Source organism: Calypte anna, chromosome Z (genome assembly GCF_003957555.1).
Source record: "Calypte anna isolate BGI_N300 chromosome Z, bCalAnn1_v1.p, whole genome shotgun sequence".
In the NCBI taxonomy this organism is placed as follows: Eukaryota; Metazoa; Chordata; class Aves; order Apodiformes; family Trochilidae; genus Calypte; species Calypte anna.
The window spans coordinates 40,653,055-40,680,141 of NC_044274.1; the positions used below are offsets into that span (position 1 = coordinate 40,653,055).

The 27,087-nt window shown below is 41.5% G+C and overlaps 1 protein-coding gene across 2 annotated transcripts; it reads right to left on the minus strand.

The window, feature by feature from the left end:
- Positions 1–5,307: 5,307 nt before the first annotated feature.
- On the minus strand, positions 5,308–26,457 carry ACER2 (alkaline ceramidase 2). 2 transcript variants are annotated; one of them, XM_030467561.1, is made up of 6 exons: positions 26,260–26,457; positions 18,945–19,059; positions 17,982–18,123; positions 13,531–13,668; positions 9,327–9,464; positions 5,308–8,626 (listed from the first exon to the last, which is right to left on the minus strand). In XM_030467561.1, the coding sequence occupies exons 1-6, from the start codon at positions 26,365–26,367 to the stop codon at positions 8,440–8,442; spliced, it is 828 nt and encodes a 275-aa protein (XP_030323421.1). In that variant the 5' UTR covers positions 26,368–26,457; the 3' UTR covers positions 5,308–8,439. The 2 variants fall into 2 exon arrangements, with proteins under 2 accessions (XP_030323421.1, XP_030323422.1); XM_030467562.1 differs by lacking the exon at positions 9,327–9,464 and having other exon boundaries at positions 5,322–8,626.
- Positions 26,458–27,087: the final 630 nt, after the last annotated feature.

Below are 27,087 nucleotides of genomic sequence, written 5' to 3' on the forward strand. Positions count from 1 at the left end.
GGGGAAGAACATGAGGAGTCCTCCCCCTGAGGAGGAAGGAGTGACAGAAACTCTGTGTGGGGAACTGACCCTAAACCCCCCCCTGCCCCTCCCCTGTGCTGCTAAAGGGGAGGCAGCAATAAAAAGTGATCTGAGCCTGGGAAGATGGGAGAGGTGTGGGGAAAGTATTAAATCTGGTTATGTTTTCTCATTTTTCTGATAGATTAAATTAGGTTTTTCTCCTCCCAAGCTGAGGATGCCTGGTTTTACTTGTTACAATAACTGGGGAATGAATACTTCCCTGTCCTTGCCCTGAGCAACAAGCCTTTGGGTGGATTTTTCTCCTCCCTATCCCACAGGGGAGTGAGTGGGTGCCTGGTTGATGCCTGGTGGGCCTAAATCAGGATGTAAGGCTGTCATTCACAGCCTGCTTCCTGCTTCTCTCATGGACATCTTTGCCGTTTCTTCTTGTCCATGGAACATTTTCTGAGAACTGTGACCTCCTCCACAGCCTTTTTTCTTCCCCACAGATGTCTAGCAAGGCTCTCATTTTGCATCACAGCTTTAAAATAATTTCTCCAGGTTTGACTAACATCAATAATGGGTATCACTTCTGTGCAAAACCAATGTACAGCTTTGTGCAGGTTTTGCCTTCTTGTTCATAGGTTAAATACAAACTCTTTTTTTTCTCTCAGCAAACAGTCTCTTTGGGGCCACATCACTTAGTTGTCATGGTAAACTACCATCTGCAAGGGCTTGTACCTTCCTTTTTGTGGAGAAAAAGACCAACATGTGGATAGAAATAATACATTTCAAAATGTGGATTTCAAATGAGGACCTAGAGATGATAAAATATATATTGAGTGTATCTAATAGTTTAAAATAACCTCAATGTTTTTTACATGAAACATCTCCTTTTTTATCCATTTGTTTTCATTTTACTTACATATTTACCGATTATGTGTCCTTTAACACTTGAATTTTCCATGCCCTTTCTTTATTGTACTCCTCTTTCTTGACCAAAATAGGTTTTACATTTTATTCAGTCCCATGAAAGTAATTAAAAAACAACTTCCAGACTCTTTATATGCCCTAAATCTCCATGTTCCCTGCTGATACCAAGGTTAGACAGACCATGTGCACCAAAGCAACTGGCTTAAAATTTCTTTCTTGCTTTTGAGTTGCAGATAATTTTTGTATTTGTTAAGCTAGTCCCTTTGTAATTGTAAGAATGTTTCATATCATCTATACAATAAATTAAAAATAAATTTTAATTTTTCTGACAGTAGAATCCATGCAGCAAAAAAACAGTGCCATACTTACTGTGGAACTGAGGTAGGAACCCTGACATAAACAAAGACATTCAGTATAATGGGAATAGAGATAATATCACAGTACTTAGCAGTGGTTTCTAAGAAACTATGAAGAAAAAGTAGAGTAACTCTTTTGGTAACTTTTCAAAGATCATTTGGGCTATTGCAGTAGACTGTTCCAGACTCTGTCAGAAGTAGGAGTAAAAACCACTGAACTTCAAGAACACTTTATGGACTCAGCTTACTGGTTATCTCTTTTTCTTTTTTTTTTTTTTTTTCTGATCAAGCATGTGAGGAAGAAATGTGAATAGTTAATAAGTGATGTAGAGAAATTTTGAATTTCAGACCACCTTTTATATTTCCAAAAACAGTGCAGAGCAGTCTAAGGAGTCTAAATTTTGATGCTTTAAAAGCAGATGATGAGTGCTTCAGAAAGATAAAACCTGTAACTCTTTTAAGTCACAGATTGAACTAACTAATGTATGTGATGGCATGACACATGCAATCTGTTTTTTAAATTGGCAGTCGAGTACGTTGTGGTCAGTAACAAGCTATATTACATAGCATCCTTTCTCTTACTGCTGAATCTCTTTGGGCTAATTCCCACAAATCAAATTGTGATCCAGGAGTCTGGCAGCCTTTGAGGCCCTTGAAATTGTTAGACTATTTAATGAAGGACTGTCAGGTCTTCTCACTAGAGGAAAGCCTCTCAGTATGACCAAGTCCTGGCAGATAATAAAAATGCTACCAGGTTTGCTCAGAGGAAGGGCCGAGCTTCTTGCCAAAGTTAAGGTTCAGACAGCATCAAGATCATAGAGGGTCTGATGTCATATGCCAGTCGTATCCCTCTTAAGAGAAATACACCAGCCCGATGCCTGACAAATCAGCTACTGAAAGCTCAACAGACACTGTGCCTGAGGGGGAGCATCAGCAAGAAGATGCAGGGGATTTTGTGCCTGTGCTTCAAGATATCCAAGCTTTGGGCTGTCTCTCTGTAGGCCTTTGCTTTTTTTGAACCACGTATTGAATGGCAAAGGAAATTGTAAGTTTTCCAGAAGTACAAAGTAGACATAAAAGGTACTTACGTAGGAAGAAGCTGGAGGCAGAGCAGGGAGTGTCTCTACAAACAACAATCTGCGTGTCCAGGGTAACAAAAGCAGCAAGGAGTGAATGAGAGTATCTGTTGAGCAGGTGACTAAATACATGTGCTCCACAGTATAGACACTGCTGAATTTTCTCTGGATTCCAGCTCTCTCCCCTACCAGTGTTCCTGTATTGTGGGCATTACAGGAAACTAATTTCCAGTGTGGTTTGGACTGTCAAGTTAGGAGTGTCCAGGAACACAAAGATCTAGCTGTTATCATGCTTATGGGAAATTAGCTGGGATGCTGACAATTTATAAAACCCAGTTCTTTGGAGAACACAGATACTCTAACAGCTGGTATTTCCTCATCTCCAGCTCTGTTCACAACCCATTTTGTGTCCAGCCTGTGTGTGTAAGCATAGAAATGAGAGGGAAAACATTCAATGTCTGAGTCACCAGGCTAACACAAACTGCCCCATGTTCCCATGCCAAGGCAGGATCAGCTATGCCCATGCCCTAGATAAATGCCTGCAGCTTCTCCTGAAATTTCTATCTCCATGAAGAAATAGATGCTCTGAGCTTACAGTTACTCCACTCCTGTGCTTCCTGCACCCCACTTCTCCTAATGCTCCGTATGAATCTTTGCACACATCTTTCTACATATTTACATCCTACTAAATGCCCACCTCACACAGCTTTATAAGGCTGACAGCATACTTCTCCACACAAGCGTTTTTTATTATCTTTTTATTCCAGCAGCTGTGCTTTCCACTGTCCTCTGAGAGCAAGGATCTCTTCCTGTCTTAGAGATTTGAATTTCTTTTTTTCAGTATGATGCTTTTTTCTTTTTTTAATGCAGTGATGCCTCACTGTATAATCTTTGTCTCCTAATTCACTAATCCAGCTGTATGTTGAACAGCTCCTTTCCTAGTTATTCTGCAGTGCTGGCAATGATGCCTATATTTGTGTAATACCTGGCTGTTACCTTGCTCAATTTTCTACAATTCACTAAGCTACCTTTCGATTCTAGACATATTTTTCAAGGTTTTTGTGAATCTTCCTCAACTGCTTTATCAATACCTTCCATGTATGCACTGTGGTACAATTAAACAAACAGGTGATCCAGGAGAGATTAATTCCCTGCTGAACTCCATTTGCACAACTAGTTTTGTAACAGACCTCGAACAGCCCAGAAGCAGCTATCCAAACAATTTCACACTACTCCACAGAATTTACCAGGTTTCTTAGTTTTTTTCCCCCAGAAAATCCTGAATTTTTCTAGCACTTTTATAATAATGTCCTGTCAGGAAATGGTAGAAAACATACTGGTATCAAAACCAATCAGTATACTGTTCCTTCCATGGCACAGGAACATCAAATGTCTATTTTGTACAACAAACTAGACACAATTTGCGCTTGATGAACTCCTACTCCTCATTATATGCTGTGAGTTTACAGTTTTTTATGGTTCCTGAATTAGTGGGCACGGGCACAGAAGCCACTTTCAAAGTCCAGTCTTTCTCAGTCCACACTGCACTGAACTGAAAGCCAGATAGGTGTACAGTGATACAGGATTTCCAGGTGGCCCTCTTTGGGAAGTTTCTCCCTCATATCCATAGCTGGTACAAGCTGCAATCAAAGCCCATCCAGAGTTTGAGCACTGCTGTGTTTTCCTTCCTGGGTAAGTTCTCTGTTATTTTATCAACATGGTTCTTGAGACAACTTATCTTAGGAAACCTGGCTTCTCTACCTGACCATCTGTCCTGCGCAGCTTGTAGGAAATTATCTCAAAAGCTCCTCCTTCCCTCTCTCAGATTTAGTCAAAATAAGCCAGGAGCTCAAAAGTTACCAGAGAAATAGTGATACAATGATGTTCCCCTTATTTCCATGGGAAACTTCTGAATAACCTCCAGATACAGCAGGCCAGTGACAGGATGATGTACGAACCAGTTCACCAGTTGTTTTTGACAGCTTGCCAACTACAGACACAAACTCCAAGTGAGTAACATTCTTGAATTATAACTATGCTTTCACATAACAGTTATTTTAAGCCAAATCACATCTGGTTTATGGGGATCCACAAACATCTCAAAGGTCTCTTACATAGAGTGAGGGGAACTGTGGTAAAAGAAGGGGCTGGTGCAGGGTTAGCACGCAGCCATTATCTCCTCAGACTTTGTTCTCTCAGGCATACTTACTCTGACCCAGTTTTCTGGATGAGTTTAAATAGAGGCCACTTATTTTTAGCCATTTCTCACTACTGTCCTTGTTGATTCATGGCCTTGCAGTTTTCAAAGTTTTCAAATCTCTACATCCAAAAAATCAGCTAATTAATGGTCTTCTAGGGTCTTCCTCCTCCCTCTCTAAGAGTCAGAACTGCCGTTACCTGTACGTGGGAGAACTTACCTTTACTGTATTCCATCTGCCTTTGGTCAGTGCAGTGCTGTTTTGCAAGCAGGGGGCCACAGGAGTGGCTCCTGCCAGAAGCTGCTGGAAGCTCCCTCAGTTGAAATTCCTGGCCCCATCCCTGCCCAAGGCTGAGCAGATACGGGGAGCTGTATGTGTCTCTGTAAGTATCGTAGTCAGGAATGGGAAAACGAAACCTGGGGCTGGGGGGAAGGTATTAAGATCTGGCCATGTTTCTCTTTTTCCTTGTAGATTAAACTAGTTTTAACTTCTTCTCAAGTTGAACATGTCAAGTTTTTGCCTGTTACTGTAATTGGGGAATGAAAGCTTCCCTATCCTTGTCTCAACTAGCAAGAATTTAAGGTGGATTTTCTTCTCCCTGACCCATTGTGCGGGTGGGGAGGAACAAGTGGAGGCCTGATTGACACCAGCTGATTCTACACCATGACACTGTTGTGCTTCAAGGCATTATGCTGGCAGCTGCATTTGCTCCACAAACACAATGTGAAAAGGCAAACAATACTGATTTTGAATGAACTTTAATGCTGTGAAGTATTACATGCTTTCCACAAACATTCAGCATAAGACTTCAATAGTGATGGAAAAGAAACCCCCAACACCACTCCTTCCATAGTGCTTATTGAGTTTTTAGTGACTGTGAAGCAGGCAAGTGTTTGCCATCACTAAAGCTAAACATTCTTTCTTAAATAGCCTGAAGTTTAACATTCAAAGAATGATGGATAACACTTGCCAATACACTTCTGCATCCCACTAATTAAATTAAAATACAAATTGAACCTAAGGACCAGGAACCCAGTCACACTTCTTTGCTGGCAAGGGAATAAAGCATTCTAGAGCTTTAAAACCTGAGGGTACATATACATCACTTTAACCTCTAATGTAACACGGCTACTTGCACACATTCATCTGTATGATCAGGCCAATGCACAAACCCCTCTCTATGCCAATCACATACTTCTTTGGATGCTTGTTTAATGTGAAATGAAGCCTTAGTCCAAAGTACAACCTGTAAAGCAGTGAATCTGATAAAAACTGTGTGGGTTTTTTTTTGTTTGGTTGGTTGGTTGGTTGTTTTTTTGTTTGGTTTTTTTGCATTTTTTTTCTTTTATAAGTAAATGTAGCTTTAATCAGAATATATAAGTTAATATTAGTTTAACGTGAAGTGCAGTTGCTACACCTAAAAGTGGTGGGCTGGTATTACAGTGGAATACTCCCAACCAGTTCCATAGTGAATCTTCCAATATCAGATACTCAGCCTAGTCCACAGAATCCCCTCTGAAGAGTATAAAATCTAGAGGTTAGTTAATAAAAAAACAGGAGGTAATTGTTGGCCTGCACCTGCATCCATTCTCCTCTGCAATACCTGAATGCACTACTACCATTCTTTAAATTATAAAATTACTTTTTTAAGAGCAGCCTGACTGCACAGCAGACGACAGCAGTTAACAGCAGGTTGATTAGAGCCCTTTGAATTTGAGAGGTGGCTTTCAAACGAAATATCAAGTAAGAAGGCTCCAGTCATCTGGACTAGTAAATTATATCTGCAGTTAGTACTTTCCCAAGCAATAATGAAAATAACTTATTTACCATAACATAATAATTTAGCAAATAATATAAAAAAAGTCTTACTCAAAGTAGGGCTAAGTCAGGTGTCAGCTACCTTAGCTGGGTTCCAGCCAGCAAGCCTGTGTATAGAAGGATCTAATCACAGGACTTCTATTACCTGAGAAGTGTTCAAAACTGGTAATTTCATAATGAGGGAGAGAGGAAGGAAAAAACAAAACAATTCTGTTTCAAAGTGTAACAAATATTACTGTATGAATTTTTATGAGCAAGTTGCCTACAAAAACTGTATGTTTCACGTTTCTCTCAGACAAATCTATTAGCAAGCACTATAAATCTTCATTACTGAACTGGAAATATTTTGCTGCTTTTATGATCTGTCAGTCAATCTAAGGGTAGCCTGCCTACCTGCTTTTTTCAAGTAGATAGTGATAACGCCCACTAAAAACTTTTAAGTGTAAAAGCATACATCTCAGTTATAGTTTTCTAAGCAAAAATACAATAGTTATCTGAAAGGTTTTACACTGCTTGAACGATAATTCACCCCAAAATGCTTACTAAAAACCACTTTGCTAAAGACAATACTATAAGGAGTACATTCTCACACTGATAAGAAAACAAGTACAACATGAAACTTCCCAGCAAAGCACAGAATAAATAGCATTTTCTGGTCTAATGTTCAAAAAGGAAGTATCACCTCACCCAAAGCCCTAACACATTAACAGTTCTGATACTAGGTGGGACATAAGCAGACCCCATTTCCTCTGCAAGACTGCAGTTATTAGCAGCAACAGTTTCTAATACGTGAAAAACATGTCTGTACTTTCCATCATTTTTAAGACCTTGCATAAACTGCTTGCAAGAATCCTACCTATCCCTGAACTTCAGCCCCAAAGTACAACCTTAAAACTAAACAGATCTAGAGATCACTTGTCTTTACAAAACAGGGTGAAACAAACAGAAATTTTGAATCCACTATTTTTCTGCAAAAATGGAACACAGCATCACATTTCATTACTCACAGAAACCTAAGTCTTTGGGTTGTTTTTTAAGCACTTAATGTACTTTTTTCCAAATTGTAACTAGAAAAGCACTGGAATATTGTCCATGCCACTTTGCAATGCACTGGTGAGAAACTAACTCTCAAAGTAGATACCCTGCTAAGTACCTACCAGCAGTTTTATAGTTAAATCATACAGTCAGCCAAATGCTGACCTGAGTTCTTACTGAAGTTACTGATCATGTTTCTGCATGAGTTTGAGGATAAAATTTAAAATTGAACATGTCTGCAGAGGTAGAAAGGGATTTCTGTGACATTTCTGTAAGAGGGAAATATGCAGCATACAAAGATCCACAGGTCAGTGCAAACGCAGAAAAATTCAAACCCCTTGAACTCCTATTTAGTTTCAGGGTCTTTATCTTTTGTCAGCTATTTCTGCATTTACACTGACTAACTGCACTAGACCCTGTTACCCAAGCTGCAAGCACTTTGCACTGGTCTCCTGTTGTACATGGGGAATCCACCATGCACTCTGTGATCCCTTGTAGGTAGCTGCACAGCTTCCACAGTGACGAGCCAAGCTGGGAGGAACACGTTCTTCCAGCACACTCTTGTGGCCATGTGCAACCACATCAAAATCTGAGCTAAGAGGGTCACAGGATGGCACGTAGGCATCTTGGAGTATCTTCTTTTACAAAGAAGACCTTAAGCCAGAGGTTACAAAAGAAGTGAATCAAGCATTAGAGGTGACTTGCTGCAGAAACATCATTTTTTGACCATGGTATTTGGAAAAAGCTTTATCAAGTGAAATGCTACAGTGCAACACAGTGCAAAACAGAGCTGCTAAAGAGAAGTTAGTGGTTACTTCAGTGTTCAAAAGTCTCCACCTTTCTGCTTACTCTCACCTCTACAGAGAGAGTAAAGAACACATTTCCCTCTTCTTTCTATGACATCCGAAGTCTTGCATATCATAGGGAGAAGACAAAAATACAACCCTATTCATTTGTCATTATTTAAATACTGTTTGTGCTGGAATGTAAGTTTGAAACTTCATCCTCCTTCCACGGCCAACTTCATGTGATCTTCACAGGTGACTTCTTGTGTGCGCAGAGGAGGGTGACGTAAGGAACCCCAATGAAGGCCCATCTTTCACTGGGCCAGAACTTTATGACAGGGCCCTGCTCAGGGATCTCGGAGGCAGCATCGAAGTAAGCAAAACAGACACAGCCCAGGTATGCAGCAAGACATATCAAAATGTGCCTGAGAAGGACAGACAGACACCCCAAAAAAAAAAAAAAAAAAAAAAAAAAAGAGAGAGAGGAGAGAGAAATGAATCAGTAACAAGTCAGTAACATGGGTTCAGTAACACAATCAAATATATCATCATGGTTTAAAATCAGACACTCATTCACCTTCAACCTTAGGGTTCCTGTCTACCTTTTACATGCAGGCAAAGAATACAGAGAAAAAGAAAAACTACCGAAGTATAGTTACTCCTTGGTCTAAACTAACTGCAGCTTTTTCATCTCTGTGCACCACACAAATTTGTATAGAAATGCTGAGATACAGCAGCTTGAATAAGAGAGCACAATTCGTTGGGTGGTAACAGAGAAAAGGCCTCAAAGCCCTTCCCTGCTTCTCAACTTTGTTCTCAGTTGTTAACAGTGGAAGTTTTTAAGTTTTCAGTCACTGCTTCAGTCGAGCAGTACTGTGGGATTTTTAGTAACCAGCACGGCAAGGAATTCAACTGCAGTTAATCAACTTAGTGTCTGAACAATCTTACCAGGCTGAAAAGCCTCCTAAATCTGGCACCTTGGATAGCGTGACACTTGCTCTAGGCTTATAATCTTACCAGTAATTCTATCTAGCACTAACCAGAAATAGCCACCAGACAGCACAGAAGGATCACGTGGTGAGGACATAGCACATTTGAACTGTGCAGTTTGTGCACAGCACTTACCATACACAGTGCAAATAGGGAAAGTTAAATGAGGACCAGATCTCACAAAAAGCTTTGTCACTGATCCAGCAGAAAAGTGCTAGCATCCACCAAAGACCTGAAAAGAGACCCAGTTTGTACACACGCAGGTTTTCACATCTGAGGAGAAAAACACAAAGAAGTTGTTGTAAAACAAAACAAAATTTTGTTTTTAATATCAGCTTGATGCTTTCTGGAAGCAGGCATTTTAGGGTAGGACTCATGGTGCCAGGCCCACATTTAAAATGGCTCCACCATAAATGTCCATAACAGAGGAACTTGACTTACACAAAGTATGGCTCTGATGCAAGGCAGCAGTGAGGTGACAAAACAAATCTTTCCATCAGTAGCTGTGCCTTGGGTATTGTCTTAAATACTGATATACAGATGGTCAAACATAAAAGCACTCCCATATCTAGGGAGATGTATCTCAGACAACGAGTGATTATTTGTACATTCTCTAGTAACAACCAGACAGCCAATAAGTGCTCAGATTTGTTCATATTTGTCACTATAACTATAAGATCTGTAAATTAAGGAACTGGATGCGTTGGGTTTTTCAATTGGTTAGTTGTTGTTTTTTCCTTTACAAGTTAGTACTGTACAATACAACAGTTTCAGAGATCTTTTAAGGCAGAAGCCTTTACCCAGAGGCCCCAGAGAAGCATGATTCAGTGTATGGCACACAGGCATCCATTTCTCAGACAGAATTAATTTTGACTGAGCTACAATTCTTTCTTGTTCATATAGAGGTATACTAGAGAAAAAGAAAACACAAAAAATTGCTGTCATTACATGTAGTGTGGTCTGCAGTTGACCATCACTGAATACCTGTACAGATGCCAGGATACTTGCATAGCATTACCTGTGTTGCAGGTTTATTCAAAAGTTCAGAATATCCCTGTATGATGCTTTGTTCTTTTTCACACCTTGGAACTATCCTAGGAACTGTGCAGCTTTTCTCAGAAGAGTAAAATCAGGAGAAAAGAGGCACCAAGATTATAAACTTCAGATCCCAAAATGCTCTCCAAGTTTATAATTTGCTGTCTACGTATACCTGCTATTTTGGGGTTAGGCCTCTTGGTGACAGTAGATGCAGCTCTGCTGTTACTGACTGCGATGAAGCAAAGCTGCATATATGTGGCCAAAGGAAGGCATGGCTCAGCTCCCTGCTTCCCCTAAGAATAAGGCAGGATTTGGGACTTCTTTTCCCCCGCTTTTTTGTCTTTTTTTTTAGTTCTTGTTGTTAAAGCCTTGGTGAATTTCCCAGAGGTCTGAGAACTATTCAGTGGTCTTGCACAATTCTTGCCTAAATTAATCACTCTTCTCAGGTCACTGATACAAGCCACCAAAGCATTCCCAAACCTGCCATTCAGATGGAAGAATTATTTGCTTAAAGTTACCTGTTGGACTGCATCACAGAAGTAAACCAAAAAGCCAAATTTCTGGTTAGTATAACAAGGAATAGTCAGCCTTCATCAGGGTTACAGGCCACTTGTCTTCTACATTCTAGAAATGTCAATGTATGAAATTTATCCAAGTTTTATCAGCACAGTTTTGTCAGCAAAACCATACCAGTAACCCCTCCTCATTTTTCAGGATTCATCTTTCTACCAAATGGCTAGACAGCATGGACCCTTTCATAAAAGACAGGAGTTAATTGTCATTGGTCAAAAAACTCCCAAGAAAAGATACCAGCTTTTCTTCAAGCCAGTGCAAGTTGCTCGATGTCAATTAACTACTTGAGTCATTTTGACACTCATATGCCTTTATACACTAAGGAATATTTTAAACTTTTAACTAGCTTAACATTATAGGCAAGAGAATAGGGAAACAGGGAGCAACCTGCAGTAACGAAGTAGGGCTCCTCCACAGGCAGATTTCTAGACCTGAAGGCAGGGTAAACCTTCACTGATCAAGGCTCAAATTTCAGCTAAGTAACAACGTCCTAGCTTCTATCTGAACCTGGAGACAGACAGATGTCTGCCAATCACTCACTAAATTATACTAACTTGATGATGCTACGAATCTTGATGGTTTTCTGCTTGGATCAGCAAACCAAATACTCCACATCCACATAAATCCTGATGTTTTTTTGCTTGGACCAACATATCAAAGAATCTACATCCACTTCTTCCTTGATACCATCCCAAAGGAGAAGTTTGGGGGTTTTTATTTTTATGAAACACTCTGTTCAGCCAGAAATGGGAATAAAGATTTACATTCCTTTATCTTTCAAGGCTATGTATACACTTAATTCGCTTCTGCTCTTTGGATCATCTCCTGCACACAATACGTCCTTGCACACACTACCCTACCAGCTCTGCAAGTAAGAACATAATGCTCTTTTGTGACAGTATTCTCTCCTCATCAAGGACAATCAAGAGGCAAAAAAGTCTCATTTGAAAATACAGTGATTCTGATTCAAGAGGATGCTGTAAAAGATTGACACCAACCTACAACAGGAATAACAACAGCCAGTTTTGGTTTAATGCTTCACAAATGTAAGCATGGAACAGAAGAAACTACTCTGGAGGCTCTTCTCCCTTCCACAAGTACCTGTCTCACCGATAAATTTCTGCTCCAGACTGCAAGGACTTGGATGTGCACACCTCTACTGACTGTAGGAGTAGAGAATGGGAGAATTGGAGGCATTTTAAATAATGTTTAGATTATTTTTTCTTTTGCAAAAAGGGATGACTCCTCTGGATTTACAAGTACCTCTCTCATCTAAATCTCCTAGGGATCAGCATAGCTTAAAATAAAGCCTTTAATTATTTGCTTTTACACTTAGAATTCATCACCAAATGTCATATGTATTACATCATCCCAATGCACAATTAAGAAGGTCACATGTCACTTTGGGTCTCTTTTTAATCACCATTTTAAAACAATGTTTTGTTTATGTGTGTCCTGAATTCTCTCTCAAAAAACAGACAGGGAAACTCCATGCATTTTAGTAAGCTATGATCTTTCTGAAGGAGTTTTAAAAAGGAAGTATCTACAGTCATAACAATTCCCATATTTGATGTAATAATATTTGATCTTATGAATCTCTAAATATTCATCTGTTCAAGTCCCTTAGGAGCTCATGATTGGAAAACTGATCTTAGAGAGTTCACATAAATAATTCGGTTCACAACCAGATCCCTACTTGCTATAGGAGTAGTTCCTGGGTGCTTTGTGCAAAATGTGACACCTCCACAAACATTATTCTACAACAAACTTAAGCACTTTTTCCCAAATTTCTTTTACCACAGAAGTAAATGCTGTTCAGCAAGATGTCTGATGAGAAAAGACTTGTGAACACCTTTACAAAACATTGTTACCAGAGTCTTCCACTGTACCAAGAACCAGCAGCAGAATAGGGTGAGGCAACAAATAGGAGAATCTCTCTGTTCCCACAGGAGATGTCAGAATGCTGGTATTTGGTTCTGGTTTTGTTTCTTTTGATAGACATTTACATATGCAGTGTATAAGAGACAAGTTAAGTTGCAAAATCCTTGTCAGACACTGAAGGAAAGTGGGAAAAGACAAAGTTCATATGCTGGTCCTTGTTTTGTACTTTAGCAGTGAGTGTAAGCATGCAAAAGAAAAAAGCCTCTGGAGAGCAGCTGGTAGCACTGGACTCTTCAAAGACATTCAGGTTTTTAAAGGACTCCTTAAAATGTTAAGATCAGCCTCAGGTTTTTTCTCTATTTGCATTCTGTTTGCATTCTGGCTGAAAGCTGTCCTCTAAAATCTAGTTATTAACATTATCTTTGTCAGTCTGATTCTATCTTATCATTCATGTCAGACTGCTAAGTCCTGGAAGACTCACAGTACACCTTTGAGAGCTGGAACATCTTCCACGCATGCTTGAAAGACTCCTCTGCTTGGAAGACTTCCATGCAAGAGATATGTTGCAAGAAGACAGACAATATCTGAGCTAGTATAAGAGCTCATGAAAAAAAAACAACCAACAACAACAACAACAACAAAACAACCAACAAACAAAACCAAAAAACCCAAACTAAATAAACCACAAAAATCTGACGTGGCAAAGCAAGTTTATACTAGACCTGTTCTTTCAGGTGGGAAAACCATTTCTGACCTATCACAAGCATGGAAGACAGATCTGGTGTAACATCACACAGTACCTTAAGATCTCAGAAGGCAGTGCTGCATTCAGCAGAAATGTACTTACCTCTTCAACTCCGCAATGAGCAAAGCTGTGCAGGGAACACCCAGAGTCATTAACGAGATGTTATTGATGGCAGGCTTAATGAATGCAAGGCAGGTAGTAACTCCAGACAGGACAGCCACAGCAGCTTTAAACCGGCTCCTGAATTGTTGGGGTTTTTTTGTGGGAGAAAAACTGCTTTTAATTCAAACTTTTAATTACTAAACCCAAAAATCTTATAATTACTTTAACAACGTAACAAAATGTAGGTTCCTTTAGGTGTGTTCAGGAAGTGCAATGACAACATGCATTAAGTGGATGTGGTTCTCACACAGATTTGCATGTGCATGCAGTTAATCATATACACAAATGTTTGCTGGACCATGGTCTTCTGAAGCAGCCATGTGTATGTTTACATATGTATACACAGCCACCCACTGATCACTGGTTTCAAAATCCAAAGGCCACGCTCCAAACTCCCTCCTACAGTATGTCAACAAGTCCATCTCTGCACAGTGCTGTACTTCTGATGGCTATGGAACATTCCTTATTAGATTTAATTAAAATTGTGCATTAAGATAGAATTAAACTTAATGTATTTTTACAGGAATTATGAATTTACTTTAGATAATGTACTGATTTATCTGAATGCTAGCTGACTAGGTGTTCTGGGTTGATGCCATCCAGTTTTTGTAACAGGGAAGGGGTCCCTGAGGGAAGTGGCTCATGTAAGTAGCTCTGATTAGCTCTCCCCTCTCCAAAACACCTGGCCCATCTTAGGCCATCAGTGATCAAAAAGGTCCACCCCTGAAATTAAATTATTCAAGAAGGGGAACATGTAGGTGAGAGAAAGCTACACAGAGAGACAGAGAGAGAGAGAGAGAGACGAGACAGAGAGAGACAGAGAGAGACAGAGAGGCACAGAGACAGAGAGGCACAGAGACAGAGAGGCATAGAGACAGAGAGGCACAGAGAGAAGGTTCCTGTAGAGATTTTTTCCACAGCCTGACTCCCTGCAATGCCTGGTGCTGTGGAGCTGCCACCCATGAGGAATCCCATTGGAGCAGTTGTGGACCTGCAGCCCGGGGAGGATCACAGGGCAGGTGATGTGGACCTGCAGCCATGGAGGGGACTGTTCCTGAAGTAGTCCATGGTTCTGTGGGCCACCTGCACTGTGCCTGGTGAGAGGGACTCATGCTGGAGGGGCTCTCTAAGGACTTTCTCCCTAAGGAGAGACTCTACATTAAAGTAAACAAAGACTGTGAGGAATCCTTCTCCCTGAAGAGGAAGGAGCAGCAGGAAATAACCTGTGACATCTGGACTGTAAACCCCACTCCCTGTGTCCCTGTGCTGCTCTGGGGAGGAGGTAAACATATTTAAGCTCTGGCTTATGTTTTCTTTTCGCCCTGCTTTGATTTGTTTAATGATAAGTTAAACTTATTTTTTCCCCAAGTTTGGTCTCATTTGCCCATGAGCATAATTGGCGAGTGAAAACCCCATAGCCTTTGTCCTGACCCACAAGGTTCTAGGTGGATTTCCTCCTCAACATCATGTACTGGGGGAGGGGGAATGAGTGGCCTCATGGTCCTTTCTTACCTGTCAGGCTCAAACCACAACACTAGGTTATTTTGTTGTATATTTAGTAGATAGATATTGAAATGAAATTCTGCTTTGTGAAATCCACATTCTTGGGTAAACAACTAACTACAAAACTATCAGACAGTATCCTGTAGCCTGTAGTCCAGACATGCTTGTGAAACTCCTGAAGACTGTTCTGACACTAAGCAATGGGATGTTGACGTGAGCTCATCTAGGCAGCCTTGAGGCCTTTTGCCTGTAAATACATAAAAAGCTCAAGGAACTAAGTGCCTTTCAGATGGAAACTGGCTGAGACCAGCTAGAGTTGCCACCCAACAATGTGCATGCAGCAGAGAAGGGATTAACAAATGGACACTTCAGACTTGGAAGACCACCGAAGACCCCCCCCCCACACACACACCTAAGAATGCAAATATTAAAATGAGCTCCAGGAAATCTGATGTATATAATGAGTTTCATACATATGTATCTGTCAGGACAATGTAAGTCTTGCCTGTTATCATGCTACGCATGACTTAAGAGAACTATTTCATCCAGCCCTGTAATTAATAAAGAATGCCTCTCTTCTACAACTTGAGTGCTAGAAAGTTCTTTCAGAGACAGAATTTTATGGTATCACTTCAAAGCACTGTTGTGTCATCATTCTTTATGCTTTTAACATTAATTTTTAGGAAATTTTGCTACCATTAATGTCCCAGCTTTTTGTTTTGTTTTGGTTTGGTTTTTTTTTTTATTTTATTTTATTTTATTTTATTTTATTTTATTTTATTTTATTTTATCTCTTTTATGTCTTAAGGATACTGAAAACTTTAAGGAAAGGGAAAATATTTCTTCTAACCTAATTCAGTAGTAGCTGAGGGATTCCCTTATTTTTGAACATATACAGTTTGATATATTCTTAGCATAAATAAAATCACAATTGGGACCGATATAAAAGCTTGCCACCTTTTAAATTAAATAGATGTTAATTTGCTTAAACTCCAAGTTCAGACTTGAAACAATCCATTTCCAGCCCGTGGCAGGACAAAAGCAGAAAGAGGATCATTACACTGCCCTTCAACTACTGGCCCACAGCTTTGAAAAAAACATTTGCTGTCCAAAGATGGCTATTCTGTCCTTAATTCTATGCCTGGAGTCTCAGTATACTTCTGCGGCACCACTCCCTGGCCACAAATGTCATCACCTTCACCTAGCTATTTCCATTTGCCTTTTGCTTTGAAGCTTTTCTTCTTGCTGGAAGACAGTAAGTTACTTATGTAGGTAGTTCTGATCTGACATAAAGGCATTCATGACTAAAGACACCACAAATTAGTCCTGGCAGATAATAACATTTGCATCTATGAAAATCTAGAGCGTGATAAGGATGAAGAAAATAAGGCAACAGCACTGAACACAGTACAGATATAATATAAGAGGATTAGCTAGGCAAATTAAAATAAACAAACCCAAACATATAAACCCTGGGTTGAGGTTTGTTGCCTTGTATGTCTTTCTTATGTATACTTCAGAAAGGAATCAAAACCTTAGCAACATACCTGTCTTAACAAATTCTCAGGAGAAAGTGTTCAAGAAATTTAGGATAAGGGACATCCTTCACCTCACCTCAGTGTTTTATAAATCAGTTGTAATCTGGGAGATTATTACTTACAGTTTTAACACCAAATTCAATAGGTACAGAATTTCACCCCAGAAAAGTGTTACTATTCCTTTTAAAAAGGATACATTTTAAGCTCTTGGCCCACACTATGAACCTACCCAGCTCACTATCAGCAGAAGCTAGTTCTAGATGACATGTAATTATCCCCGCAGGATTTTGAGGAATAATTTTCACAGATTCACAAAAATTCTTCAAGATTCTGAACTTCTCTTTTTTTATTTGAACTAAATGTCTATAAGGCATGCCATCAATCAAGATGCTTCAGTAAAACCTCTTTTTTGCTAAGTTGATGGTGTCCTGTAACAGCAGTGTTGCAGTATGCAGAAGTACTAAATTCACAGTAATGTGACAAAGCCATTAGACTGCACAGACTGCACATGGTAATGCAAGATACCCTTTTCTCAGTGGAAGCTATTTTGAGGAATGGTCAATCTAGACATCAACCTTCTCTCCCCTTCCACCCCCATCCACCAGCAACATCTAATGAGGCACATGCCAAGGAAAAAAGAAATATTAAAAAAGCACCCCCAGATAACAGTGTAAGAAGGCAAGAGGCAGCAGCCTTAGCTATTTTCAGAGAGACCAGTGCTGCTGCAATTCAAACCTCTCCACTTCCACTACCTTCTTCACTACCTAAAACAACGGAGGAGGGGGGGAGCAAGGTGTAGAGGGCAGGTACAAACAACAGCCAGGTTCTTAAACTGCCTACAAAGTGCTTTTTTTAATCCTTCAAGAAAAAGAAAGAAATCCTTTAGCAAGGATTAAACAAAAACAGCCTTTGAATGCTTAAATATCATCCTTAATCACAGGTTTAAATACCCAGATGAAAATTCTGCTGACTTCCATAGGACCCCCTGTACGTACACTTCAGGTTATATAAAAGGAAGTGGGAAAGAAGGTTTCTCATACTTTAGCTGCAACAAACATAAACTACTCATGTAGAGGCTTCCCTAGAAATATCAGTAATAGGCACTTCCAGAGGTGAGTCACCTCATCCCAAGATGTGAAGTTGCAGGGCATAAAGCCCACCATCACCAAATTCAAATTTAGGAATTCTGAATAAAATGGGGTAAGATGCATGCAAAACAAGAAGAACAAAGTGAGAAAAGATAGCAGTGGTAAGGTCAGAGAATTCCTCGGTGCCACTATGTGCAGGCTGAAGTACTAGCATAAGATGTTTCAAGAAATATGGAAGTATATGTGTATGGTTTTATTTTACCTGTCATTCCGAAAAACTCTGGGCAGGTATCTCCTAGGGAACCACATGGCAAGAGCACACATCAGGACCCAGAGAATAGCCAGCTCATCCAGCATCTGTCCCAGGAAACTGAGAGTGGCATGAAAGTAAACAGATCCAATTCCTAGAAAGATTCATCAAAAGGCAACATGAATAGCTGCAGTACTGCATCAGCTAAACACACTGCTCATGTTCAGAACGTTATAGCAAATTATAGATACAATCTGGTGTAAAAAAAAAAAAAATCAAGAAAAAAACCCCACAAAACAGAAATCAAACAGCTTTTCTAAGAAGGCAATCCAAAACATCAGCACCTCATTATTTATGAAGACTACGTTTTATAAAAGCTGTAGTTAAAGATGACAGCTCCTACCAGAAAAGTAGGTGTATGTAAAATAGATCAGGAGGTGAAGTGAAATGCAAAACCAATTAAGTACAAGCCAAATGCTGCTGAATTTTCTCAATAGCACAAGAGTGGGTAAAACAAAGACAAAAAGCAGCATCTGATGACTACTCCATGATACAGATTTACAGATGAGAAGTGTCACACTGCTCCAGAGGGGTCTGATTACCTTTTTAAAAGTTCTCAGTCACTACAAGAATGAAAAAGCTGAAGAATCTCCTATCTACAAAATGGCTAGTGCCCTTTCAGCTCTCCTTAGGGCAACAACAGAGGAAGGAAGGTCAACACTGCTGCAGAGTAAGCCCAAACATAATCAAAATAAGTTACACAAAGGAAGGACAGGATAGGAACAGAAATCAGGCTGAAGTTCCCACCAACCTCAAAAGCCATCTTCCTTTCAGAAACTGTCTCCTTCAGCTTCAAACAAGTACAAACTCCTCTGTGGACATCAGGACTGCTTTATTTTGCAAAATCAAAGTCAAGCAGGAGAAACTTATTTCCTCTCTCTGTTAGTGCATAAGCAGGCAAACTTATCAACTTACCAACCACAACTAGCAGAGTCCATATTAAATATATTCCGCTGTTGAAGCAGGTTGCATATTGACGAAACAAGCACATACAAATGGGTGGTAAAACAAAAAACAAGACGTTGCTTATCTAGGGGGAAAAAAACACAACAAAAAACATCACAAAGAGAGAAAATAAACAAACTTTAAATATCCATGGGCTGCCTAAGACATCTATAAAAATGTGTCATTCAGTGGAGCCCCAGCTCCACAAATTAGGGCCCCCAGTTTCAGCCGAAGCCGAGGTGGTTTTACAAAGCATCAACTTTCTTTGTTTAGGATCATTAAACTAGCAATAGTATGAATACTTAAAGCAACATAAAATGTGGCTACTCACATCTTTAAATTAGCTTTTAAGCCTATTCCCAATGGAATTTTATTGAGAGTCTATAAATAGTCAAGATACTGAAATTCAGGAAGCATTCAAGGAATATAAGCATATGAGGAACAGGACATTCTGTAAAGTCATCTGTCCTCTCAATGACTGTCAAGCCCAGCACGGCAAAAGCACTACAGGTGCTGGCACTGGACACGGCTAGTCAAGCTTTGTGGAAGTCAAGTCACTGAGCAATTGCCATTGCCTGGAAGGTCTGAAATACAAAGCAAAGCTAAAAAAGCTGGAAGCTTTTTTGTGCAGAGAAAAGAGAACCCGGAGCTGTAAATCCTTTCAAACATAATTTTTATCTTGGGCTCTTTTACTTAGTTATAGAAGGGAGAAAAGGTTGGCAATTCGGACCATTGTTGGGTTTTTTTACATTTAAATGTAAGAGTTGAACAAAAACATACTTGCTTACCAACAATCCAAAGACTGACCTCTAGTTAAAGGCTAAAGACACTTTACCAGAAATTAGCAGGAGTTGCCACTGTAGTGATGTCATAGTTTAGCACCCAGAACAGGACAAGTGAGTACCCAAAACAGGACAAGTGATCATTTTGTTCTCCCCAGACAGAGCTGCCAGTGCTGAGGGCCAGCTGTAGCACTGTAACTGATCAGTTTTACAAAGACTTTACTGCTGCCTCCCAGTGAGACAGGGGACAGCATGAGTTCCCCATCCTCAGCTGCCTCATGTTCCCCTGCTTAGCCCAAGTACAAAAGAGTATCCCAGTACCATTCCCATGAAACAGACACAGAAAACAATTTTGGTACAAGAGCACTCCTTGGGGACAGATTCCTTCTTCAAAGAGAGTTACAAACTTTTATTAACATTAAGGAAAATTTAGTGGACAATGGATTCAAGAATGACATATGAAGAAGGCACTGTTTGTTCAGCTATTATTATCCAGCACTGGACATGGTCTGAGAACAGAGCTCATGATATTAAAATAGATAAATCTCATTTAACATTTGAAAGGCTCATCAAAACATACTCCTAGGCTGGCATTCAGAAAGATACTAATTATGAAGCAAGCCCAAAGTACTTTGATCTCTATCTCTCCCCTGTCTTCCCCATGGAAGCACAGGGGGACAGGGAGTGGGGTTTACAGTCCAGATGTCACAGGTTGTTTTCTGCTGCTCCTTCCTCTTCAGGGAGAAGGATTCCTCACAGTCTTTGTTTACTTCAATGTAGAGTCTCTCCTTAGGGAGAAAGTCCTTAGAGAGCCCCTCCAGCATGAGTCCCTCTCACCAGGCACAGTGCAGGTGGCCCACAGAACCATGGACTACTTCAGGAACAGTCCCCTCCATGGCTGCAGGTCCACAACTGCTCCCCCATGATTCCACAAAGGGAATAGACCCCTCTGTGTTCCACCCCTCTCAGAGTCTGAAAGCCTTCCTTTTTTAGTTCCTCATACTCAAACTACGACAAAATCTCTGCCAATAGCATCCAGGTCACAGCACACAGCTCAAGACAAGACATGCCAGTGCAGAGGCCTTCTTGCAGTCATGCCACAACATCAACCAGCCGCACCAGGGAAAAATGCCAGAGATCCACCTCCCACTGGAATGCCTTTTCCAAACCAAGGGTTAAAAGTCTGAATCCTTTCATCAGTTACCAGCTCCTGCAGTGTGCTTTGCCATGCAGAAAGCCAGCTTCACAAACCGTATGTGAAAAAGATGTGGGGGCATGAAATGATGAGCGGTGCCATAAACAAAACAGTGCCAAATCCTTCACCCAACCAAGGTGTAAAATTTTGCCTTTGTCAATCACAAATTGAGACTGCAGGAAGCAGACAACAGAGGCACATGGCAAGGTCAGTGTTCAGAGTACTGTACAACTCTGGGGAGATAAGGTGAAGACCAAAGAGTTATTTATAAAGTAATATCCTATTTTGTTAGATCTTAGGAGGTAGATCAATTTGCTTAATTCACAAAAAACTTATACATTCAACTAACCAGGCTCACTTGACCATCTTCCATTCACAAAAAAACTACCAGCTCTGTGCATCAGAGACTCCTAGCAACACTGGGAATACAGTCATGGACCAAGATCCCAGTGCATAACATCCTGATACAAGCCCTCAAACCAAGCAGGAAGCACACACAGTGACTGGTAGCTGAGGTGATGGAATATGAACAAGTCCCCTGGGGACCTGGGAATGCTCTTTTAGGCACAGTTATCCCAAAGAGAGGTCTCAAAGGGGGGAAATAGATGATTTAAAAGAAAACAGTGTGGAAGGAAACCTTTCTGTCTCTGTAACTGAACCGATCAGTTAAGAAAATCAAACCAGATAACCACAGTCTAAAAAAAAAAATTATAGAAAGACTTTATTCTGTTTAGGAACAAGATGGCAAAGGAAATACCTACTTACCATACTGGTAGAAGCACAGGTTTATACTAGTAATTAGACTACAAATGATCAGGTCTGTTCTACAGCAGTATTCTTCTGGCACGGAACACCCATTTCTGCTAAAGTCCTGCCTGCACATGGAAGAAAACTCTTGCAACCCAGCACTTAGATATAACTCGTACTGCTAGCAGTGGCCAGCAGAAGGACTTCCTAACATAGTAGAAGTTGAAATAATTTTAGTACTTAAATTCTTTTCCACAGTTTATAAAAAAATGTGACAATCACATTTTGTTTTCATGAAATAGCTTAGTTCTGTTTCTCATATTCCATAAATAATGTTTTCTAAAAAATTATATTCAAATCAAACGGAACATTTTCTGAAACACAATTCTGAACTTCTTAGTTTCAAGTTCAATTTCAAATAGATAGACTAGAAATGACTGACTTGTTTTGACTCTCAGGTATCAGCTGGCTCTCCCTTGAGGACCACGCCCTCAGAAAAACAGCAACAATTATCACTGGTCTTTCCAAACAAGCAAGGCACCTATGCATTTCCTTCTGGTTTAAGAAAGTACATGCCCGTGCAAAAATACAAATGCAATTTATTACACAATTGGCCCACATATTTTGATAATGTACAACTGTTGATTTAGTGAAGATTAGTGCAAAAATTAAGAACAGCAGTACAAAACATCTCCTTTCAGATTTGCAAAAGGCTAAAACTAAAAATTCTAATTCTGGAAAAAAAGTAAGTAGCCCATCAATAACATAGCCCATCCGACAATTACTGACCTTTACTTTAATTCCCAACTACTTAATTATATAAAAGGAATATAGGGCATAGGCCACAAATGGAATCCCAGAGGCTTGCTCAGATTATGACCATGTAACTTCACTCGCATCTGGCCGCAGTCCTGACACAGAGTATTTCCTGCAGCCCTACCAAGGCTCAAGTATTCTTTACTACCTGGTATGTCCCCCAGACAGCAGCTGTAGCATCCAACCACCTCCCCAACACTTCCTGCACTACTCTATGTGAGAAGAAAGCAAAAATGGGCTAAGTAGCTCACAGTGAGTTCAGAGGGTCTGTATCCTCTATATCCTGATCTATAAGCATGCTGTTCTCATAGCCTAGAAAATTTCTGTAGTAAAACACATGATACAGGGTATAAGTTTTCTTTTGCACTCTATCCTGGTTTGAACTGATAGAACCAACTTAGAGTAATTTTACTTCACAGCTAAGTCACTTTTAAGTAACTGCATTTGCTGAAATTAACAGCATGGTTTTCAGTCACTGTCTGGGACTTTCTATGACTTAGAACATTTGACGTTTACAGTTAATGCAGAGCTACCTGCACAAGTGGTGTTCAGAAAGGCCCTTGCTTATACATGCTCCTATTAGAAACCAAGGTCTGTGCTGGGTTCTGACAAACTTCTTGTGCACCGTATGTAGAGGGGAGTAAACGGGTCACACTGTGGGGAGGAGTGGACCAGATAGGTGATCAAAATTGATCAAATAAAGTACTCCTTCCCATATGCATAATATACTGTATAAACAACCTGAGGCATTACAAGGGTCAAATTCTCTTCATCCATGCCCGTTCTTCTGCCTTTGATCCCAATCCATGGATTCTCTCATCTGCTGCTGACTCCAGAAGCCCACAATAGGATTTCCAAAGCCTGTCCTGCAGCATCAGTGGTGATGTCAGTGTTACTGGGGGGAGTCATACTAAATTTGAATGTACTTGTAGATCTATTTCATTATTTTCTTTTTCATCAGTACTGTTTCCTTAAAGCTATGCAGTTTAGTCCCTCCCTTATTCTCTCTCCTTTCCCTTCTAGGACAGTTAATAGGCAACAGAGTATCTGTCATTTGTTTAACTGCCCACCCACTGTTAAACCTTGACACACTCTGAAGTCTACTTGATAACTTTTAAAAACTTTTAGCTCCAGACCACCAGGAAAAAAAAAAAAAAAAAAGAAAGTAATAAAACCACTGGCAATTTCATCTTTACATGAAAAATTAGCAGAAAATATGTATTACGTGCACAGGTGAATGCAACATTCTAAGCTGCAAAATACTGATCCTACTAGCAACAACAACAAAAAAATTACTCTTTCTAGGTGTTTAGAACACAAACAACAGCTTTTTCTGCAAATACTTCTGCACAGGGTAAATTATTCTGACCATGTGTAGGCATTTTTTTAGGTCCTGGAATTGGCTTACAGTGCACTAGGTCACATTACTTCATTAACTCCAGAAGGAAAAAAATTTTAAAAGCTAGTTTTCATGTAACTGTTCTTGCAAAAAATACAAAATGTTTTGTCTCTTTACTGAAAGACTAAGATTTGAATGCAAAAATCAGATCAGCCTAGTTCACGTATTTTTAAAAAAATTAGTCTGATCAATTTGTACAAAACCTCTGAGAAGACGAGCTCCTACTTATATAGTCTTGTGGAGCCCTCTGTCTTTTTTTTTAAATAAATTAAATTTATTCATAATAGATGAAGATCAAGTCCCACCAGAAAAAAAAAATCAATTTTTTAAAATACATTTCAGATAAGCTGTTCCAGCTTTCTGCCTAGATGAATATTGCAACAGACCTCAACTGCAACTCTGACCTCAACCGTAACAGTTTAAAATGCAGATTAGAAAGGTTTTAATTTACAGCTTAAAGACCCAGATGCAAGTCTGCTGAGGAGTTCTTCCTGAAACTTCAAAAAGGTTTGAGTCAGTCAGAACTGAACCATTTTAGAAGAACTAAAATTTAGATCCCACTAAGGGTGTCTGTTGGAGTAATCTTCCAATTTTCCTGGGAGCATCTGGCTTTTGTGGGACACAGTCATACAACAGTCCACTGTGAGTCACTGTCTTAATTTTCAGAAGCTGCAAACACAGAAGTCAGACTCCTGTGATATTTACTGCTGAGGACAGGCTAAATGTATCTACCTGCAACACAGCCTCTTTTTCCCTTCTCTTTCAGCGTGCAGCTCCCCAACTTGTTCACAGCTGTAGCAATACAGTGGGGTTCAGGATAAGCTTTTTGTTGTGTCTGTTAACCTGCCTGGAAGCTCATTTGTTCACCTGGACATACCTACGGCTCACAGCATTTTTCAAGCTGGTAAATTGTGCTAATCCACTCAGTACAGTTGGAAGAACACCCATCCCCCTGCATAGCTGGCTCCAAAATACACTTGCTGTCTTCAAGAAAGTTGTTTATCTTGATCTTTTCCTCCCTTTGTTTTTTGGTTCTTGCACAGTGACATCATCAGACACTAAGAAAGCTGACAGTTTCCCCCACACACCCTCAGAGGTCTCCAGTGGCACAGACAAGCCATCACACAAACGACTTTGGCAGCAAACTACAAGAAAAAACAAAAGGTTAGCAATCTAGTATGTGGAATTATTTGCTGTATGCGCATCAACCCCCATGATACACACCCAAGTAAGTGATGCCACACACCTATTTCTTCCTTCCACTGGATGTCAGCAACAAACATAGCTTGAAAGAAAAAGACAGCTCAGAGAAGGATGGAATTTGTGACAAAATACACAATTTCCAGGTACAAGAAGCAAAACAAGAGAACCAGCTCCTCAGTTGTGCACACACCACCCCCTGTAAACCAGAACATACACAATATTTATTTGGTTTGCTCCTGGATACGTGCTTTTTATGGAATGGCAAGCTACCAGAAAGCTCAATGCACTATCTCACTCTGGCAGATGTTTGTCAGTGCAATTCTTTACATAAACAGGATGTAAGGAGCATTGCTCCCGTTCCAAGATGTGTAGTTCAGGGTAGTCTGACACTGTTGCTGGGGCTGTTTTCACAGGATCTCTCCAGCTGTTGAGGAACACTGGGATGACCAGAGAGGGCTCAGGAGAGAACCAAGGCTCACTGGAAGGAAGGAATCATTACATTAGTCCTGTTCCCTCTCCTTCCTTTCTACTACTTTTTTAAACAGATGTTTCTTCTTGTTCCAAAAGTACATTGCTGACCTCATCCTGAAACCCCAAGGCAATTTGTTCTGGAAAGCTTTGCTTCGTTCCCAAAGGAGCCAAAACCTACCTGGACGAAACTAAGTTTGGCCTGCAAACACTTAAGCTGCATTTCTTTTCTCTGTCCATCACCACCTCGGACGCCGTCAAGTGGCTGACACCTGTGCGAACGGGAACCGGGAGCACGAACTCCAGCACCCGCAGTTCTGCGCCTGGGTACCACAAGGTTCGGCGCGGGCGGGCGAGGAAGGGGCCAGCTGCACCCCGCTCACCCAGCACCTGGTCGTGAGCCCTCGCTAACCCTCACGATTTTATACCTACAACACCAAACCTCCCGATTTCTTTAACAATGGAGAAGGGAAAAGCAGGCAGCGACAGAAGGGCATCCTACAGTCCCATAGGAACGCGGTACGAAACAGACCCGGCAGGCAGCAGCCGCCCACAGGAGCGACCCCCGCGCTCGGAGAGATCCCGCCGGCCCGACCCGACCCGGCCCGCCAAGCCCCCCGCCACATGGTGCCTCCTCTCCGCGCCCCGCACTGCCGGGAAACCTCCGCCACGCACCGTGTTGTAGAACTCGGCAATGGCGGGCACAATGGTGTAGTTATCCTCGCACCAGTCCACCTCGGAGCTGCCCGCCCGCAGCTGGTCCCACCATAGCAGCGCGCCCATGGCGACCGCCTGCCCGCCGCTCTCTCAGGAAGGCTGCCAGCTGCGGGGGGAGCCGTCCCGCCCGCCGGGGACCGGCGTGAGAGGCGGGGCGGGGCATGCTCCCTGCTCGGGCCGCGGAAGACTCACGCCAGGCCAGGCTCGGCGGGACCCGCCCCGTCACCCCCTGCCCCGTCACCATCGTTAACCCCCGCCCGGCAGCTGCGGCGCCAGATGGCGGAGGGATGGAGTATCCGCAGCCGCCGGGCTGGCCGCCCGCAGGGACTCCCGGAGGCCCGGCGGAGTGAGGGGCTTCTTCCCTCTTTCCCCAGCGGCTTTGAAGAACTGGGTTCCCGCACACGGGCGTCACCCCGCGTCCGCCCCTCTCTTGTATGCCGGGACAAGGTTATCCCCAGAGCGGCGGTCCCGGGCTTTCTCCAGCCCGGCAGCGGAGCGAGGCGCCGCCATCGCTGCCCCTGCGCCGAGGCCGTTTTTATGCGGGCCGTGAGCTGACGCCTCGATGAAGGCAGCAGCGGGGGGCGCGGACCCAGCCTGCCCCTCATCCGACATGCCTGGCCGGGCTTGCTCGTCCGCCACGGAAAGAGACCCGAACCGGCCTCGGCCCCGCACCGGATCAGCCTCTGGCACACAGGAACTCTTTTTTTTACGTTTTTCGCGCAGGGGGCCGGGGCCGTGTCCCTCCGCCCCGGCAGCCGCAGCGCCCACCACCGGGCGGAGCGCTCT

What these genes read in the sequence shown, in the direction of transcription:
- ACER2 (XM_030467561.1), bottom strand. Translation starts at nt 26,367, where the DNA reads ATGGGCGCGCTGCTATGGTGGGACCAGCTGCGGGCGGGCAGCTCCGAG. An exon ending in GACTCTGCTAGTTGTGGTTG is followed by an intron (nt 18,124 to 18,944) that starts GTAAGTTGATAA and finishes GAATCTTTCTAG; the next exon opens with GAATTGGATCTGTTTACTTT. An exon ending in AGAGTTTTTCGGAATGACAG is followed by an intron (nt 13,669 to 17,981) that starts GTAAAATAAAAC and finishes CCAACAATTCAG; the next exon opens with GAGCCGGTTTAAAGCTGCTG.